General features: G+C 65.8%; 2 protein-coding genes across 2 annotated transcripts; one reads left to right on the forward strand and one right to left on the reverse strand.

Annotated features, from left to right (window-relative positions):
• Window positions 1-8,047: 8,047 nt before the first annotated feature.
• RASSF7 (Ras association domain family member 7) lies at window positions 8,048-10,404 on the reverse strand. The gene is made up of 6 exons (XM_068534348.1): window positions 10,340-10,404; window positions 9,645-9,775; window positions 8,773-9,485; window positions 8,519-8,647; window positions 8,361-8,442; window positions 8,048-8,278 (listed from the first exon to the last, which is right to left on the reverse strand). Exons 2-6 carry the CDS (start codon window positions 9,766-9,768, stop codon window positions 8,247-8,249), a joined length of 1,080 nt encoding a protein of 359 aa, XP_068390449.1. The 5' UTR covers window positions 9,769-9,775; window positions 10,340-10,404; the 3' UTR covers window positions 8,048-8,246.
• A 1,383-nt stretch (window positions 10,405-11,787) lies between these two features.
• Window positions 11,788-17,026, forward strand: LMNTD2 (lamin tail domain containing 2). Its single transcript, XM_068534364.1, has 14 exons — window positions 11,788-11,827; window positions 12,618-13,008; window positions 13,410-13,494; window positions 13,630-13,785; window positions 14,095-14,166; window positions 14,249-14,337; window positions 14,627-14,928; window positions 15,347-15,458; window positions 15,574-15,763; window positions 15,858-15,977; window positions 16,062-16,258; window positions 16,501-16,628; window positions 16,720-16,772; window positions 16,892-17,026. Exons 1-14 carry the CDS (start codon window positions 11,788-11,790, stop codon window positions 17,021-17,023), a joined length of 2,067 nt encoding a protein of 688 aa, XP_068390465.1. The 3' UTR covers window positions 17,024-17,026.
• Window positions 17,027-17,059: the final 33 nt, after the last annotated feature.

Genomic DNA, 17,059 nt, shown 5'->3' on the forward strand with positions numbered 1-17,059 from the left:
CACCACCGCCACAGCCACCACCGCCGCCGCGCGCTCCTCGACCCGGAAGTGCATGAAGCCGGTTTCCGGGGTCCTCCCACCCCCGCCCGTTGGCGGGAACCACTGGGACCAGGGAGGGGAAGAAAGGCCTGAGGTGGAAGAGAGAGCCGCTCCCTGAGCTTGGGGATCTCGAGGCTTTGGAAACACTGTTTAATGCGTTATCACCGTCCAAAGAGACAAGCTGCTTGGAAGAACTTGAGGTGTCTAAGTTCCCGCCTTTGGGCTGTTCTGGGACTGCCCCCCCCGTCGAGGAGCTGGTACAGCCCGACCCTCCGCCCGTCGCCCAGGGCGAATGGGAGCGGAAGCCTGGCAACCTAGGGTCCCGCCCCCAGCCAGGGTCCCGCCCCGTGCTATGGCCCCGCCCCCAGCCCGGGTCCCGCTCGACGCGGCGCCCCCGCCCCGCCCGACGCGGCGCCCCCGCCCCGCCCTCGCGCCACCCCCCTCCCATCCCTCAGACCCCGAGCGCGAGCTGCGGAGAGCCGGGCCGGGACGGCCTGGTGGCGCTCCAGGGACGAGCAGCTTTGTGCCGTCCGTTCACTCCGACCAAACACTGATGGACCCTCTGCGCGGGCTCCGCCAGGCGCTGGGCACAGCGAAGACGATTCCCCAGTCCCGTGTCCCATCTTGTCCAGACACAGTAAACAATGAACGCTGCGAATCACTGCGCCGCGTGGTGTGTGAGAAGCTGATTCGTGCTCTGATAAAAAGAGCAGAGTCCGGGGCTCCGGAGGCAGGAGGACTGGCCAGTGGTAGTTAGCGGGTGAGGATGGCCCCGGCCGAGACGTGATGGCGGAGGGAGCAGCCGTGGGGAGAGCTCGGAGAAGCTGCCGGGACAACAGAAGGGAGGCCCGCGAAGTGGGCCCGGGCGGGGAGCGGCACGGGAGGGTCCTGAGCAGGGTGACAGGCGCTGGCTGATAGGAACCCCCGGGCGGCAGCGGGTGAACAGACTGGAGCAGCGGGGGCGGGCCCGGGGGACCAGTGGGGAGGCCTCTTTGGCCAACCCCCCTTCAGGGACCACCGTGGTGCCGGCTGGGGTGGGGCAGCGCAGGTGCGGGAAGCGATCCGCTCCTGGTAGACTCTGAAGACAGAACCGAGGGGTGGGGGTTGTTGAGGAGTTGGATGTGAGATGCCAGGTAAAAGGGGAAACCAGGAAGGGTTCCTGGAAGCCAGGGGAAGAAGGCGCATCCAGGAGGACGCCTGTGTGGAGCGAGGTGGGAGTCACCGGTGACCCGGGGGATAGCAGCTCTGGGGGGCGGGGCAGCTGGAGGCGGTTTAAGGAGAAGGCGAGCAGAGTGATGGCCGGCGAGCACCAAACGGGAAACAAAAGTGGAGGCAGCTGGGAAGGAGCCCACCGAGAAAAGGTTGTTTTGTTTTTTCTGTTTACGAGGGGAGAAATAACCCGCGTGCTTACAGGCTCCAGAAAGGACTTTGCAGAAAGGAAGAATGGAGGGTGCCAGAGAGGTGAGGGACTCTGGAGGGAATCTTCTCTGTGGGCGTGTGTGTGTGTGTGTGTGTGTGTGTGGCGCTGGCACAGCATAGTACCTCTTGGGTGTCACCCAGGCCAGGTACCCAAACCCAGACACTTTGGCTCTCAGCGTAAGTATGGATCTTGTGACCTCGGAAGAGTTTCTCAATCCCTCTGTGCCTCGTTGGCTATAAAATAGTGATGTTGAGGGCTGGATGGGTGGGGTCCAGCATGGTAAACACCCTGCACCAGACACCTCCCCCTCCCTCTCAGCTTGGTCTCAGCAAGCGTCGGCCCTTCTGCACACACATGCCTACCTGCCAAAGACCACTAGATATGAGGACACCGCCCAGCAGAGGATCCCAAATCTGGGTGGGTGGGAGCACGCCACTAAAGCTCCTGGGAAGGAGTTGGACAAGCAGCTTGGAGCCCCCTTGGAGCGGGATCAGCCCCTCCCACACTCATCTGCAGCTACTCTCGGAGCCTGCTGGAAGATTGTCATAATAAACACATGCAGGGCTTCCCTGGTGGCGCAGTGGTTAAGAATCCACCTGCCAATGCAGGGGACACGGGTTCGAGCCCTGGTCCGGGAAGATCCCACATGCCGCGGAGCAACTAAGCCCGTGCGCCACAACTACTGAGCCTGCACTCTAGAGCCCGCGAGCCACAACTACTGAAGCCCGCGCGCCTAGAGGCCATGCTCCGCAACGAGAAGCCACCGCAATGAGAAGCCCACACACCGCAACGAAGAGTAACCCCCACTCGCCACAACTAGAGAAAGCCCGCGCGCAGCAACGAAGACCCAATGCAGCCAAAAACAAATAAATTAAAAAAAAAGAGAGAGAGAGAAAAAAAAAACCTGTACCCTGCAGCCCTCACTGGGTCCTGGTGCATGCTGGCACACCCTGCTCCTGCCCCTCGCAGGCCCAGGCAGGCCCAGACACAGGATGCATGCTCCTCTCCTCGTGTGCACAGGAGGGTGGAGCTGGACAGGGAGCTCCCTTGGTTCTGTCCAGCCCAGGTCAGCCCTGTCCCCTGCCATCAGTCCTGCACAAACACACAGGGCCAGTGCCGGGGAAAGGAGACAGGCAGGGCTGTGATCCCTGACTTAGGAAGGCAGGTGTACCAGTGTCCTAGGGCAGCCATAACAAATGACCACAGACTGGGGGGCTTAAAACCACAAATTTCTTCTCTCACGGTCCAGGAGGCCAGAAGTCCAAAATCTAGGTTGACAGCTGTGCTTTCTCTGAAATCTGTAGAGGGAATCCTTTGTTTCTGCTTCTGGTTTTTGGTGCTTCAGTCTTCCGTGGCTTAATGGCAATTACCCCAATCTCTGCCTCAGTCTTCGTATGGCCTTCCTCCCTGCGTGTCTGTACCTTTCTCAAAAGCACACTTGTCATTGGATTTAGGACCCACTCAGATAATCCAGGATGACCTCATCAAGCTGCAAAGACCCTTTTTCCAAGTAAGGTAACATTCACAGGGTCTAGGCATTTGAATATAACATATCTTTTTGAGGGACCACCATTCAGTACACTTCAGAGGGTGATAAAGGGTGCATTTGGAACCAGCAGGACTGAGGGGGCACTGCTGGAGGTTGTTCCAGCAGGGCAAGGCAGGAACTGGGAGTCACCCTGACCTCTGGCCTGTCCCTGTCCCCGAATCCCAGACTTCTCCCCTCCAAACCTCTGTCTGCCCGCCCCCAATCACGCTCAGTCCTGAAGGTGCAGGCCCTGCCCACAGGGGGCCACACCCAACACCCTGCACTTGAACTTCTATACTCAGGCTTCAGGCTTCATGCTCCTGAGGTCCCAGGCAGGGTCAGATGCCTCCCTGGAGGCCCACACTTAGCCACCTGGGCAACAGTTTTGAAGGAAGACATGAAATGACCAAGATGGTGGGAAGGGTGCAGGAGGGGCCCACACTGGTTTTGTGGCAACTGGTGGGCTCCAGCCCAGGCTTATGTGGGCTCCGGGGAGGACAAGGAGTGGGGTAGTGCGTTGGGGGGCAGGAGGGCTGCAGGAGAGCAGCCGGGGTGGCTGATGCTGAGGAGGTACTGTCCCTGGGCCAAGTCGGGGCCAGAGAGGCCCTCTGTAACTGCCTGGAGCCGGGAGAATGGAGTCCTCCAGGGAGGGCCAGGCTCTGAGGCAGGTGCCAGAGACTCTGGTTGACTTGAGGGAGGTGGGCAAACGGGGGAGTTCTTGCTTACCTTGGAGGGGACACAAAGGTCTTAAGAGGACCTTAACCCTAACCCTAACTCTCCAGACTGGATGGTGGAGAACAGAAGGGGCTCGGGCACCTCTCTGCCTGATTAGGGGTTCGGATGGCCCATGATTCTGCCTCAGGGAGGCTGCGAGGGGAGTGTGAAGAGAAGGGGCCAGGGCCACGACTCCCCTGGCTGCCACCTTGGGGCTACACCAGGAGTGGATGACTCCAGATCTGAAACGCTCCGTTCCCTTGGTTTCTACATTTTCAATGTCCGGACAGGACAGGGCAGAGGACGGGGGCAAGCTGCCGAGGGCCCTGCGCCCCGTGCCGTGGCCCCTACGGACAGGAGTGACCAGGAGTCCCCAGGGCCGGCCCGCGGGCGTCGCGGGTCAAACCAGGCAGAAGCGGAGCCCCCTCAACGCCAGCCAGACCGCCCCGGAGTGCGTGCAGGAGGCGCGGGAAGCAGGTGGCCGCGAGGGCACGGGCCGGCTTACGTGTGCCGGAGCCCGGCGTTCCCGGGGAGGGGCGCGGCTTGCGCGGGCAGTGGGTGCAGAAGCGCCCGGGCTGTTCCACCGCCCGGGCCGGCGCGGGTAGAGCCTCGGGTCGTACCACCCGCCCCGGCCGGCGGGGGAGCCGCCCCGGGCGCCAGGCGGCGACGCGGCGCCCGCAGGCCCCGCCCGGCAGGTGGCGGCCCCGCCCAGAGGCCGACGTGCGGAGAGGAACGCGCCGGCCGCGCCCGCGAGGGGCCGCGCGACGGTGGGCGTGGCGTCCCGTCACCGGCTCGCACACAGTGGCTGCGGCGCGGCAGGGCGGGCCCGGCTCGGCCGACCATTGGCTGCGGGACCTGTTCATTTGCATACGGGCCGGCCGCGGAGCGCGGAGCCGGCGGGGGCGCGAGGGGGCCGCGGCCGCCGCCGAAGTTGGGCAGAGAGCCGGCGACGGCCCCGAGCCGGGGTCGCAGGTGACGCGCGAGGGGTCCCAGGCCGGCGGGCGGGAGCTCGGACCGGGCAAGGGCAGCGGGATCGGACAGCCAAGTTGGAGGGGAGGGAAGGGTCAGGGGCGCGGGACGACCCCTCCGCCCGCACGGCGGTCCCTCCAGACGCAGGGCAGCCACTGCCCACCGCACACTGCGCTGCTCCGGACCCACTGTGCGTGTGACAGCGGCTGATCTGTCTCTGGGCTGCGCGACCGCCCCGTCCTCTCTGTGACCCTGCGGGGCAGGGGACGGCCACATCGGGTCAGAGGGCGCGCGCCAAGGCGGGTGGTGGGCAAAGGCGCCCCATGGACTGGGTGTGCTTTTCTGCGCCCAGCAGTGGGCTGAGGGAAAACGGGGGACATTCAGGGAACTTCGCTGTCCTCCGCACGAGGGGGCTTGGGTTGGACCAGATGCCCTCTTGGAGGGAACTCTCTTTCCCTTGTGTGTCTCAGGGTGTCAGGATGTGCAGGGTTCTTGGGACCGCCTTCCCGATGTCGCCAAGCTTAAGGCAGTCCTGGGCAGGCACGGATGCCGGGGTTCGACCCTTGGACGTCGGGACAAGGACCTCCAGAACCAGCCTCTTGAGGGCTACCTCTGGGGACTTCCTTGAGGACAGTGGTGACAGATTTGACTTTACTGTGCACTCTGCCACTTCAGCGAGACCGCTAAGGGAGTCGGGGCTCTGAAGACCCTTTTGTGGTGCCCCCGACACACCCTCCCAGGGGCGGGGGCTCCTGGAGGCCCGCCTTTGCTGTTAGGGATTCTCGAGTTCACCGTGAAAATCCTGTGGTTGTGGAGCCGGCCCAGAGCAGCCTCTGGGCCTGCAGATGCCAGGAGGCCAGCAGCAGGCTCTGTCCCCTCTCCCAGGTGGTGGGGGCTGATGGCTGGAGCAGCCTGGTGGGGAGGCAGGCTTAGATGAGGCCTTGTGTGGACTCAGACTCCCCTTTGGAGGGACCCTGTCCTAACTGATGGTCGATGTGGTGTGCTGAGTGTCACACCCAGCAGGCTTGGCAGGGCCAGGTTCTCAGGTGGCAGGGAGGCTGTTGGTGGCTTTGGGGTTGAGAACCAGCAGAGCTGATTTGCTGCCACTGGGCAATGACTTACTGTGGGCAGCCGTCTGTGAACCCTGGTGTTCTCAGCCAGCCCTGGAGGGCCCTGCTGTGCGGGGCGGGGGGCAAGCAGGAACTCTGAGGCCAGTCGGGGCACCAGTGCCTTCCCCCCAACACAGTCTGGCCCTGCAGAGCGACAGTGAGGATGGCTGCCCGGTACTCACAGCAGGCAGGGTCCTGCCCTGCCATCCACTGGTTTGAAGGGAGCTGGGCCTTTCCTCACCTCAGCACATTTCACATCATTGTTTTCAAAGTACAGTTTAAAACTCAAAAGTAAACTTTTCAGCAACTCAAGGATTTGCTTAGTGATCTGAAGCACTTCTGGCAACTTTCGGGGGGTGTGGAATTTTGTTCACCTGGAACAGCCTCAGAGGAAGGTTCTGCCTGAGGACCCTCTCTGAGCTGAAGAAGAGGGCTGTCAGCGTCCTCAGAGCCAGCCTCAGGCCAGGGGCGGGTCCCTGCCAGTGACTTCAGAAGGAACGGGTGTTCCCTGAAAACAGACACAGGAGACCAGGGGGCATAAGTCCGCCCAGTTCTGTGTCTGCCGCCCTTTGGGGAGTGGGGAAGCCCACGACACTGGGAAGGGCATGGGCTGGCCCTCCCCTTTCCCCTGTGTGTGTAGGGTGGTCCCTGGATGGCACCTGGCCTTGCCCCCTGCGGGCCTACGTGCTTAGCTTGGGAGATGACGCCGTGCTAAGGCTCAGGGCTGGTGCCCAGAGGTCCATCCAACCCTCTGGAGCACAGGTGGGGGCTACAGGTGAAGGGAGCAGGCCCCTCAGACAGTCCCCAGTCCTCCCACCCAGGGCAAGGCCTGACTAGCCCGTGCACTCCGGGCTGCACCCTGTGTGGCCTGTGCTTGGCCCTATCTGGAGTCACAGGTCAGGCAGGAGTGTGGACAGGTGAGGGGATGGGGATGGGGTGGGGGCTCCACAGAGGAAGCCGGGGCCAGATCCCTTTCGCCACCAGCCCTGTGCAGCCACTCCCATCCCTGCTGCAGCTCAGGCAGGAAGTACCGGCTCCTGGTTACTCCCATAAGCCGTGCGCTTGGTGGTTTCCTTGCTCCTTGCACTCAGGACTTCACGTCCCCTACTGTCGGCCCCAAAGGAAGTGGGGCATGCCAGGCCCGGCTCAGGGGCCACCCCAGAAGAAGGCTGAGTCCATCCCAAAGTTGCCTGCCCCCAAACTAAGCACGAAGACCCCTGTGATGTAGGCTGTCCCGTCCCCTGTTCCTCAATACGCATGGCTGCACCCAAGCCTCAGAGCCCCCCAGGTTCTGACAGGCAGAGCTCTCCCATCCCAGCCACAGCTCTCGGAGCTGGGAGCCTGTGGCCCACCCCAGGACAAGGGCTGTGATTTGGACCTCGCCCTGCCCCAATTCCAAGGCTGCAGGCATGCAGCTGAGGCTTCATGCCCACCTGGGGAGCGCAGGTGGGCAGCACACCCTCTGGGGGCCAGCAAAGCTCCCTGGGCCTCGCAGACCCAGGAGTCCCCGCAAGCTCTCAGACTCAGGAAACCTGATGGACGGGTCTGGTGTGTCCTTGAGTCCTCATATCCAGGAGCCACCCCAGAGGGGGCAGCGCTTTCTGCTGCTGGTGGGGAGCAGGCCAGAGAGGGAAGCCAGGTGGGGGAGGGGTCCAGACAGAAACCCAGGTCAGTGCTGAGGCTGCTTCAGGCGCCCAGCACCACTCCAACCCCAGGCTCAGGTTGCCAAGGAGAGAACCCCCCCCCGCCCCCCCCCCCCACCGCACACCAACAGGGAAGGGCCACCCCCCCAGGGGGTGGGTGGACACAGCAGCCTGAAATGTGAGCCCCTGGGAGCTCCAGCTTTAGACCAACTGATGACTGGTCCCTGGGAAACCCCCATCTCAGGATCTTTGGCTGCTGCCAGCCCCAGGCAGCTCCAGGGACTACCCAGGGACCCCACAGACCCTGCCCAGTGCAGCCTCGGGACACGCTTAAGCCACATGGGGCAGTTTACTGAAGTTTTAGTGTCGGGGTAGGAAGGCAGCACACACACGTGTGTGCCTGCATCTGCACACACATGGACGTGGGGAAGGACACCTCCCGCACGCAAGCACATACCTACAGGCTGAACACAGGGTGGTCCGTGCACCTCCCTTCCCCAGCACGGAGCTGTGGCCTTTGGGGCCTAGTGGTTTCTGGGCTGGCCATGCCCCGTGCTTCTCCAGGGGTCCGGGCAGATTTGACAAGGACTAGAGCGACAGTCCTCAGCCTTCCCCTGCCCCCTGCAGCAGAAACCCTAGGGCTCCGAGGCGTCCCATCTCAGACCCAGGGTACCAGGGCTTGCCACTGCATGGTAGAAGGAGTCCTCTGTGATCCCGAGCTCGCCTGCTGTCGTCCAGGCTGGGCTGGCCTTGGCTGCCCTTGCTCGTGTCATCAGAGCCCAGGGCTGGGCTGGCACTGGACGTCCACTCTGGGGCGAGAGCTGCTACCTCCAGGAGTTCTGCCTCATGGGGGTGACTGTGGGGAAGACATGGGCTGAGAGGGCTGCGGAGGCCACAAAAGGACCTCATCCCACCCAGAGTGGGGGAGACAGACATACTCTCTGGGCTCAGGCTGAACACTAGGGCTGGACTCGGGGGGGCTCCCAGGAGGGGCTCTTCTCTGGCCAGAGGCAGAAGATCCTGTGGGAAGAGCGGGTCAGCTTGGAGCTGGGCTGGGCCCCCCGCCGACCTGGCCACCCTCCAGAACCGCTCTGACCTGCGTGCCAGGGGGGGCCCCATCCGGCCGTGGGGGTGGGGACAGTGCAGCCCCCGTCTGCTGGATGAACTGCTGCAGGTTACACTGACGCAGCTCCCGGTTCAGCTCCTCCAGCTCCTGGGCCTGGGCCTGGGGCACACGGGACCCTCAGAGGCGCACGGTCTCATGCTCTCCCTTGTCTGATCCTGAGACCGACACCCAAATCCACCCTGCGATGGGGGAACTGGCAGGGGTGCGGGGTCCAGCGGGCTCACCTGCAGGGCGTGCTCAGCAGCCTCCAGAGCCCTGCCCACCAGGGCGAGGCTGCCCTGCACCTCCACACTCTGCCGCTCCTGGGCAGCCAGGTCCTGGCGCAGGCGTTCTGCGACAGACGCTGTGGGCGAGGGGGGCCCAGGGGCCTCTGCGGCCAGAAGCAACTCGGCCTCCAGGGCGCGGGTCTGGGTGTCCAGGGCCTGCAGCCGAGCGGCATGCTCAGCCGTGGCCGCGCTCAGCGCCTGCAGGCGGGCCTGCCCCTCGCGCTCCCGGGCCTGCTCCCGCCGCAGCTCCTGCTCCCAGAAGGCCTCCTGGCCCAGCTCCGCTGCGTTCCTGCGCACCCTTTGCTCCAAGCCCTGCAGGTCTGCGCAGCAGCCCGGCACTGGTGCTACGGGACCCACAGGCTCGGGTGGCACAGGACCGGGGGCCAGCCCAGGGAACCCCAGGCTGAAGGTCAGTGCTTTGCAGGGCTCACGGTCCAGTGCTGGTCGAGGCTTTGGGGGAAGGCTAGCTCGGATTGGGCAGCGCTCAGGGGGAGGGCAGCTGTCCGAGGAGGGCCTCCCAGCGAGGCTGGGTCCTGTCCGCCTCAGGACAAACTGGACATCGCTGGCAAACTGTCCACAGGTCGCCTGGGCACCCACTGGACACTCCTGGGGTAGCAGCTGCCGTTCCTTCTCTCTGAGACGCTGCACAAGCACAAAGCGGCCTGTCTGGCCTGGAGTAGGGGAGAGGGGTCAGTCAGCCCACATCCCTTACCCTCTGTCCACCTGGCTCGTGCAGCTGGGGGAAGGCAAGAGGGATCAGCAACAGCCCCACCCTCCTTGGGGCACCCCAGGTGCACCTGCTGGGCCCATCCATGCTTCAGGGAACTCACCTATCGCTTGGGCCAGTGCGACGACCACTTCCTGACAGGTGGTCTGCTCTGAAACCCCACAGACCACACGCTGGATGCCATCCACCCACACCTTCAGCTCCATGGCCGCCAGCCCTGAGAGCATCCCTGTCCTGCAGGGAGGGTGAAGGCCACAGGGTCAGGCCCTGCCTGGCCCAAACACAGGCTGGCCTCGCTCTTCCTCCTTGAGGCCTGCCCCTCACCCCCTGAACTGGCTCAGGACTGCTGCCCCTCAGCGTCTGCTGCCCAGCCCCACCTGCAGGCCGCGCATTCCTGGGGTTGGGGTAGCAAAGACCAGTACCCCCCAAAGGGGGAACCAGTGTGCCCTCCCGCAGCGCTCGGAGGCTTCCCCACTTCCCAGCCTGCTCTCGCCCCGCCCCACTCCCGGAACAAGGCAAATCATTAACCAGACCCAGCCACCTGGCTCGGAGGGTACAGCCCCTCCCGCTGGGCGTCCGCGCGCAGACCTCGGCCCTCCGGACCCACCGCACCCGGCATGGGCGGCCCCTCCCCACTCCCGCCCGTCCCCGCGATCGCCGCGAGGCCGCTGTCCCCGCCCGGGGCGGGTGCAGGTGCGGCGCGGCCCCCACGCTGGCCCGGCTTGCGCCCCTCCGTCGGAGTCGCCGTCCGGGGCCGCGCCCTGCGCTCTGGAAGCTCCGGGGCCCGGCGCGGCTCACCTGAACGCTCGCCTACCTCCGGAATCCGGACGCGAACTGGCTGCTGCCAGGCGCCGGGCGCCGCCGCAACCTGCCGCCTACAGCGCCGCGGGAGCGCCCCGGCCCCCCACCCCATTGGCCCACGGCCGGCGCGCCCCGCCCCGCACACTTCCATTGGCTCCGCGGCGCGCACTGCCCGCCCCGTGCCGACACCCATTAGCCACCTACTCTGAGCCTCGCCCCTGGCCCTCCCCATTGGCTCCCCGCCCGCCCCGCCCCCGGCGGCGCCCAGGTGTGGGCGGGGCTCCGGGGAGCTGAGGGGCGGACAGAACCTGGGTCCACGCACGCCCCAAGCCCGAAAACAACACGGAAGCGCGTCCCAGACTGCGGTCGCAGGCGGCGCGTGGGGCAGGTGCTTGGCCGCGCTCCACGACTGACTTCCGCAGAAGTCGCCCAGTCTGATGAGTCTCCCGCCTAGGGAGGGGGCGCCGGCCTGGGACCCCGCGAGCCCGGCCTGCGCCCAGAGGAGCCGCGGGGCCAGAACCGCCCCTCCCCTGGCCTGATGGGCCCGCGTCGGAACGCACAGGGGTCGGGGGCTCTTAGCGGGAGGGAGTGGAGCTGGTTGGCCGCTGCTCCTCTCTGGCTGCTGCCAGGCTGACAATCCTGGTGGGTGAGGGGGCCGCCCAGAGGTTGCCTGGGACAAAGGCCCTGAACTCTTTGTCTGAGGTTCCTTCCCCCCACCCTTTCCTGCCCTCAGTGGGGCCCAATGCCTGCCCAAGCTGTGGACACGCTCCTGCACCAGGCCAGTCCTGCTCTCCTGCCAGGAGACCCCAAGCCAGCGCGGCAGCCAGGGCCCCTCGTAGCCTCAATGCTATCTGTGTGGCCCAGCAGCAAGGGCATCCAGAGCCTGTACTCGCCCAATCAGACTGGGCCATGGGCGGGGTGGGGGTGGGGGTGGGGGGGGTCCTCCCTCCCGCCACAAGCCCTACCAAGAGCAAAAGCTGAAAGTCTGAATGAATGAATGGTGAAGGAATGAAGGTGTGGTGGGGGTGGGGCATCTACTGGAGAGCATGAGTCTTATGGGTCAGGTCTGGGGCCTCACTTTTGTCCAGGGGCGCGGGTGAGGGGACCATTGTCATCGTTATATAAGTGTCCCCAGGCCTCCCTGCAGTGGCTCGAGTGGTGGAGGTGGATGGGGGGGAGGGGAAGGGGAGGCTTCTCTCTTGGTCAGGTAAATGGGCACCAGCCGCTATGGGCACAGAGGCCGTAGGAAGAACTCAGGAGGGGCTCCACTGCTGGTTAGAGCTCAGCAAGCCCCTCCGCCAGGTTCTCAGAGCTCTCACCTGCCTCCTCTCCCTCCTCCCCAGTCAGCTCAGGCCCCACTGAGGGCCACATTCTCACGAAGGCCGTCCTGCTGGCCTGTGGACACACTCACAGGGCAGCAATGCCCCCAATACCCACTGATCACCATGGTCAGGCTGGGGAGGGACGGTGGGAACCTGCCCCAGGGTCGGTTGGAGGTGTTGGGCTGAGCTGGGGCCCGTGGCAGGCCCTGCTGGTCACTCTGTGTCCTCTGGGCCTGCGGAGGTTAGCTGGGCAGTAGCTCAGCCTCTCACAGCTTCTCCTTCAGGCTGGACAAGGAGGGGGCCCAGGGTCCACTCAGGGCCCCGGTCTGGGGTCTCCCTGGAGGCTCCTGGTAACAAACGGCCCCTCCCCTTCTGGGTGTTGGTATCCATGGCAACACTGTAGAGCCTTTCTCTCCCCAGGCCTGCTTGGATTTCAGGCCTCAGGTGAGTGTTGGGGGGAGGGCCCTGGGTCTGAGGGGGACAGGGACATCACCGGCAAAGGACTAGCACCTCTGGGGACACTTGCACTAGGCTGGGGGGCAGAACTGCAGCTCCTGGAGGGCAAGGGTGACAGGGAGGAGATGACAGGGAATGTGTGAACACCCAAGTGACATGGTGCCGGGAGTGGGGGTGACCTGCTGCCCTGGCCTGGTCAGAGACACGCAGGTGTGGACACCCACGTGACTGGCAGTGTGCTGTCCTGTGGGGCAGACACACACACACACATACACACACACACACACACACACCCCTTCTCGGAGAGTGATGCCCTGTGAACCAGCGGTGCCATCTTGGGGCTGCCATACACACACACGTGCGCTGGCCATGTAAGGAGAGCCCTGCAGGGGTGCCCACACACGGGACCCAGGGCAGCCCTACCATCCCTCCTCTAAGCTCCCTCAACAACATCAAGAATGGCCCCTGAATCTTGTCAGGAGGCTGAAGATGCCGAGGAAGAGGCTTTCCCATTCCTGGTGGACCGAGAACTGGTCAGCGGCCACGTGGGGCCTTCAGCCAGCGCCTCTGCCGACCCTGGGGCTCCCGCGTGCCCTCAGGACACCAAGCCCAGCTCCACCAGGATGGTCTCCTCCGTCAGCCCGCAGTAAGGAGGGGAGGGGGGAGGTCAGCCGCTTGGACCAGGCCAGCCAGAGAGCAGGGCCTGATCAAGCGTCAGGAGCACTGGCCTTTCAGGTCTGCCCCGGAGTCCCTGGACCCCCGCACCCTGCGGCTGCTGTGGAGGCAGCGAGAACTGGAGATTCAGGCCCTGCGGTGGGCGATTGAGAACCACCGGGAGGCCCGACACTGCCGTATCCTGCAGGAAGTGGCTGGGCTTCCAGCCGAGAGGTCAGCAGCATACTGCTGGTCCCCCGCCTGCCCAGTCTCCGTCCCGACCCTAACTCCGAGTTTATGTCTGACTCCAAAGTCCACTGCCAAGACCGCAGCCCTGACCCTGGCCCTGACCTTCGCCTCTAGCCCCAGTCCTTACCTGGCCCTGATCCCCCACCCCAGCCCTGAAGAGGTTAATATACTGTACAGCCACCCAGACCCTAATCCCCAACATGTCCGTGGGTGCTGAACCCAACCTAGACGCCACCTCCAGCCCAGACGTCTTCAGGGCCTGACCTGGCCTGGCCCAGTTGCACTCTGTGCCCTCAGGCCCCTAATGACAGTGAAGAGGAGCCCCTCCTTCTCTCCTTGGCTGCCGACCCAGAGGTGGGGGTTGCTGAGATTGCCCTTTCCCCCAGGAGCTCGCGCAGTCGGAAGTTCTTGCAAAACCAGGTCCAAAAGCTGACTCTGGAGTTGGAAGAGCATAAGGAACAGGCCCAGCTGGTGAGGGGCAGGTGGGATCAGGGAGCGGGGTGCGGGACCCAAGCCGGGGTGAGGATGGGGGGGCCAGGCAGGGGTTGGCCTTGGCCGGCAGGGTCTGCAGAAGGCCCCGCCCACCTCTGGGCCCTCCCCGAGCAGGAGAAGGCACACCTGGAGGAGCGGCTGCTGCAGACCGGACACACGCTGCGGCAGCTGGAGGCCGAGTTGCAGGCCTTGCAGAAGGCCTGCCTCCTGCAGCTGGCCCGCTCCTCCTGGGTGGGCCGCATGCTGCGGTCTTCCACGGGCAGTGTGGAGGTGAGCCTGGCCCCTGGGCCCCCGGCCCCCACAAGCCTGCCCTCCATGGTCTTCCCTCCGACAGCTAGCATGTCCCCTTGAGACTGGCACTTCTGCTGGGGGTCCCTGGGCTGCCTGGGAGGCCTGCCCCACTCAGGCTGCCTCTGGAACCAGGACCGAGGCCTGGGACAGGGAGGAGCTACAAGCCCTGTAGTCCCGCCGCCTGATACTTACTTAGCAAGTGTGTGCCTCAGGTACTGGGGAGGTCAGAGGGGAGAGTGACCTTGGGCAGAGGGGAGTTCTTCCCCCAGCCTGCTGCCCCTTTTGCAGGTGGTGACGGCAGAGACCCTGATGGACCCCAGTGACCTCTCTGAGAACGATCGGTCCCCCACTGCTGGGGAGGTAAGCGAGGCCCTCCAGGTGTGTTCTTGGCTCTGCGGTTCTGCGGGAGGGTCAGGTCATGTGCTTGTTGCTCCCTGGCCAGGGTTTCCGGCTGGAGGATGTGGACTGGCACAGCATCGCCCACCGGTACCCCAACCTCTTCACCGACCTCGAGTCCAGCTTGGATCAAAAGTAACTGCACTGGGTGGGGACTCCCTAGGGGTGAGGGGAGGGGAGGGCTTGCCTTGGTTGGTATGGACCAAACTCCAAGTTCCACCCCTTAGTGTCCCTGGACAGGTCACTTAGAAGGGAAAGGGCTCTGGGGCCATCTCTGTCCAGCCATGAGCCCTTTGCCCAGGCTGGATCCCAGGGACTGGGGCCACAACTTGGTGTGCCCTGCCCTCCTTATGGGGGTTGGGTGGGGGCAGGGCTGGGGTCCAGGAGCGGAAGCCACGGGCAGCGAGCTGCTCTTGACCTGCAGGCACCCCCGGGCCCCGCCGCTCCCGGAGCTCCCGCCGGCCACACGGCCTGACCAGTGGAACTCAGAGCCGTACTGCTGGCAGAGGGAGCGTCGTCTCAAGAGCGTCGAGTGGAGCTCCCGGCCCCTGGCGGGCGCCAGCAGCTCCGGGGGTGCCGACTCCGAGTCCAGCAGCTGCCTGCTGGCTGCACGCTATCACGTGCAGGAAGTGACAGGGGACCCTCTCCAGGCGCCAGGCCACACTGCAGAGCAGAGGGAGGCACAGGCACAGAGCCTCTGCGGGGACAGTCGAGCAGCGTGGGCAGGTGGAGTGGGGCGGGTCTCCCCTGGTTTCTCCCCCCTCCCAGACCCGCAGGACTGTGACCTCTGCCCAAAGTCCTAAAGGGTGTCCCCCACCCTCTGGGCTTTCACAGTAGCCCAGTTGGAGGCAGCTGGGGACTTTCCAGCCACATCCCTAGGGGTTAAGGTGGTCTCGGGGGACTACTGCCACTGCCTTTGTGCTCTGGCTTGAATCCACTTCCCCCCACCCCCCAGCAAGTGCTGCCAGGCACTCCTCTGCTTCCCTCAGCCGCCTGGGTCCAGCCACCTCTCCTGTCTGGGATCTGACCCTTGCCTGGTGCTGCTCCTCTCCCACGTGGAACCGCAGGGCGCTGTGGGCCAGGTCTGGCCTCACAGGAGATGTCCCCAGTGGACGCTCCATATTGGGGTTCCCCTCCTGGGCAGGCCGCCTCTCCCTGGATCTCCGGAAAACCCACTCGGACAGGCAGGGCAGCAATGGCCAGGAGGCCGAGTCCTGTGCGGATCCCCACCCCCGGCATTCCGGGCGCTGTCCAAGGTGAGGAGGGGAGCCAGCCCCGAGCGCAGGGGCAGGAGCAGGTCTCCTAGCGGGACCACGGTGGGAGGGGCCCGAACATCTCGGCACAGCGCCCCTGCCCGCGCTCCCGCCCCAGCCCCGCGGGCTCCTGCCTGAAGATCGTGGCGGTGAGCCGCCGCCGGAGGTTCGTGCGCATCCTCAACCATTCGCTGGAGGAGACGGCCGACCTGGGTGGCTTCGTGCTGCAGCAGCTGGAGCGCGACTTCCCCGTGTGCATGTACCGCTTCCCGCCCAGCACGCTGCTGGAGCCAAGGCACCACATCACGGTGCGCCCTGCTCCCCGCGCCCCTCGCGGCCCCGCCCCGGCCCCGCCCCGCCGCCGGCCCCTCACCCCTCACCCGCCGCCGACGCCGTCCCCAGGTGTGGGGCGAGGCGCCCGGCAGCACCAAGCGGCAGCCACCCTCCTCCTTGGGCCAGGAGCCCGTCCACTTCCACTCCAGCCGGGGCTGCGTGACCCTCCTCCTGAACCCCCAAGGCGAGGTCAGTGCGGGTCCCAGCGGGGGTGGTGGGAAGGGCCGGCTTTGCGGGGTGGAGGTGACCACCGTGTCCCCCACGGCCCCGCAGGTCCTCAGCGAGCACCAGGCCGCGCACTGCGTGACCCCCGTGTGTAGGATCTTCTCCGACAACACCGACTTGTCCATCGACCGTTTCCCGCGCTCAGAGGCCCGGCCCGGCGCCGACCTCTCGGAGCAGCAGCCCCTGCCTCGACCCCCGCGCAAGGGTCGGGCGCCGGAGGCCCGGGCCGGGCGCCGGAGGCCGGGGTGGGGACCTCGGCTCCCTCAGTCCGTACCTCCTCCCCAGGCCCAGACTCGACAAAGGCCCCAGACCCCCTGCTAGGACTGTCCCCCACCTCCCCAGGGCCCGCCCTCGCCAGGACCACCCTCCAGCTATTCAGGACTCCTCTCAGGTCATCCACCTCCCCTGGCCCCGTCCCCTCCGGAACCACCCCTTCCCGCGGACAGGCTCTGTTTCTCACGACCCCCCTCACCGCCCTTCCCCCCAGGACGCGGGTCCAGTTGCCCCGCCTGAGCACCAGCAAGCTCCTCCGCCAGCGAGAGGTGCCAGCGCGGCCCGAGGGCGCCGCCGAGACGCACCCAGAGCTCCTGCCCGCCGGCCCCATCCCCATCCCCGGTGAGTGCGCAGCGGGGAGGGACGTGGAGGGAGGGGCGGACAGCGAGAAGGAGGCGGCCGGCCGACCCCACCCCCTCATTGTCCCGCGCAGAGGCAGGGCTGGGCCTCGAGGACTGCCAGGCTAGGAAGGAACTCAGAGTCCGAGTGAGTGCTGGCGCGGGCGTCCGGGTAGCCCCCGCCCCGCCCCGCCCCGGCCCCGCCCCGCCCCGGCCCCGCCCCGCCCCGGCCCCGCCCCGCGGCCTCTCAGGCTCCGCCCCCCCCAGGTGCGCCGGAAGAGCGTGGACCGCGGTTGTCCGATGGTGGCGCTGTCGGTGCAGAGCACGGCCGAGAGCAGGTTCGGCTTCCGCTTCCTCGGCTGCCCGCCCATCACCGCGGACTCGCGCTGGCCGGTGTAGGGCCGGGCAGGGCGGCGGCACCAGCGCCTGTGCTCC

This window comes from Eschrichtius robustus, unplaced genomic scaffold (genome assembly GCF_028021215.1).
Source record: "Eschrichtius robustus isolate mEscRob2 unplaced genomic scaffold, mEscRob2.pri scaffold_281, whole genome shotgun sequence".
In the NCBI taxonomy this organism is placed as follows: Eukaryota; Metazoa; Chordata; class Mammalia; order Artiodactyla; family Eschrichtiidae; genus Eschrichtius; species Eschrichtius robustus.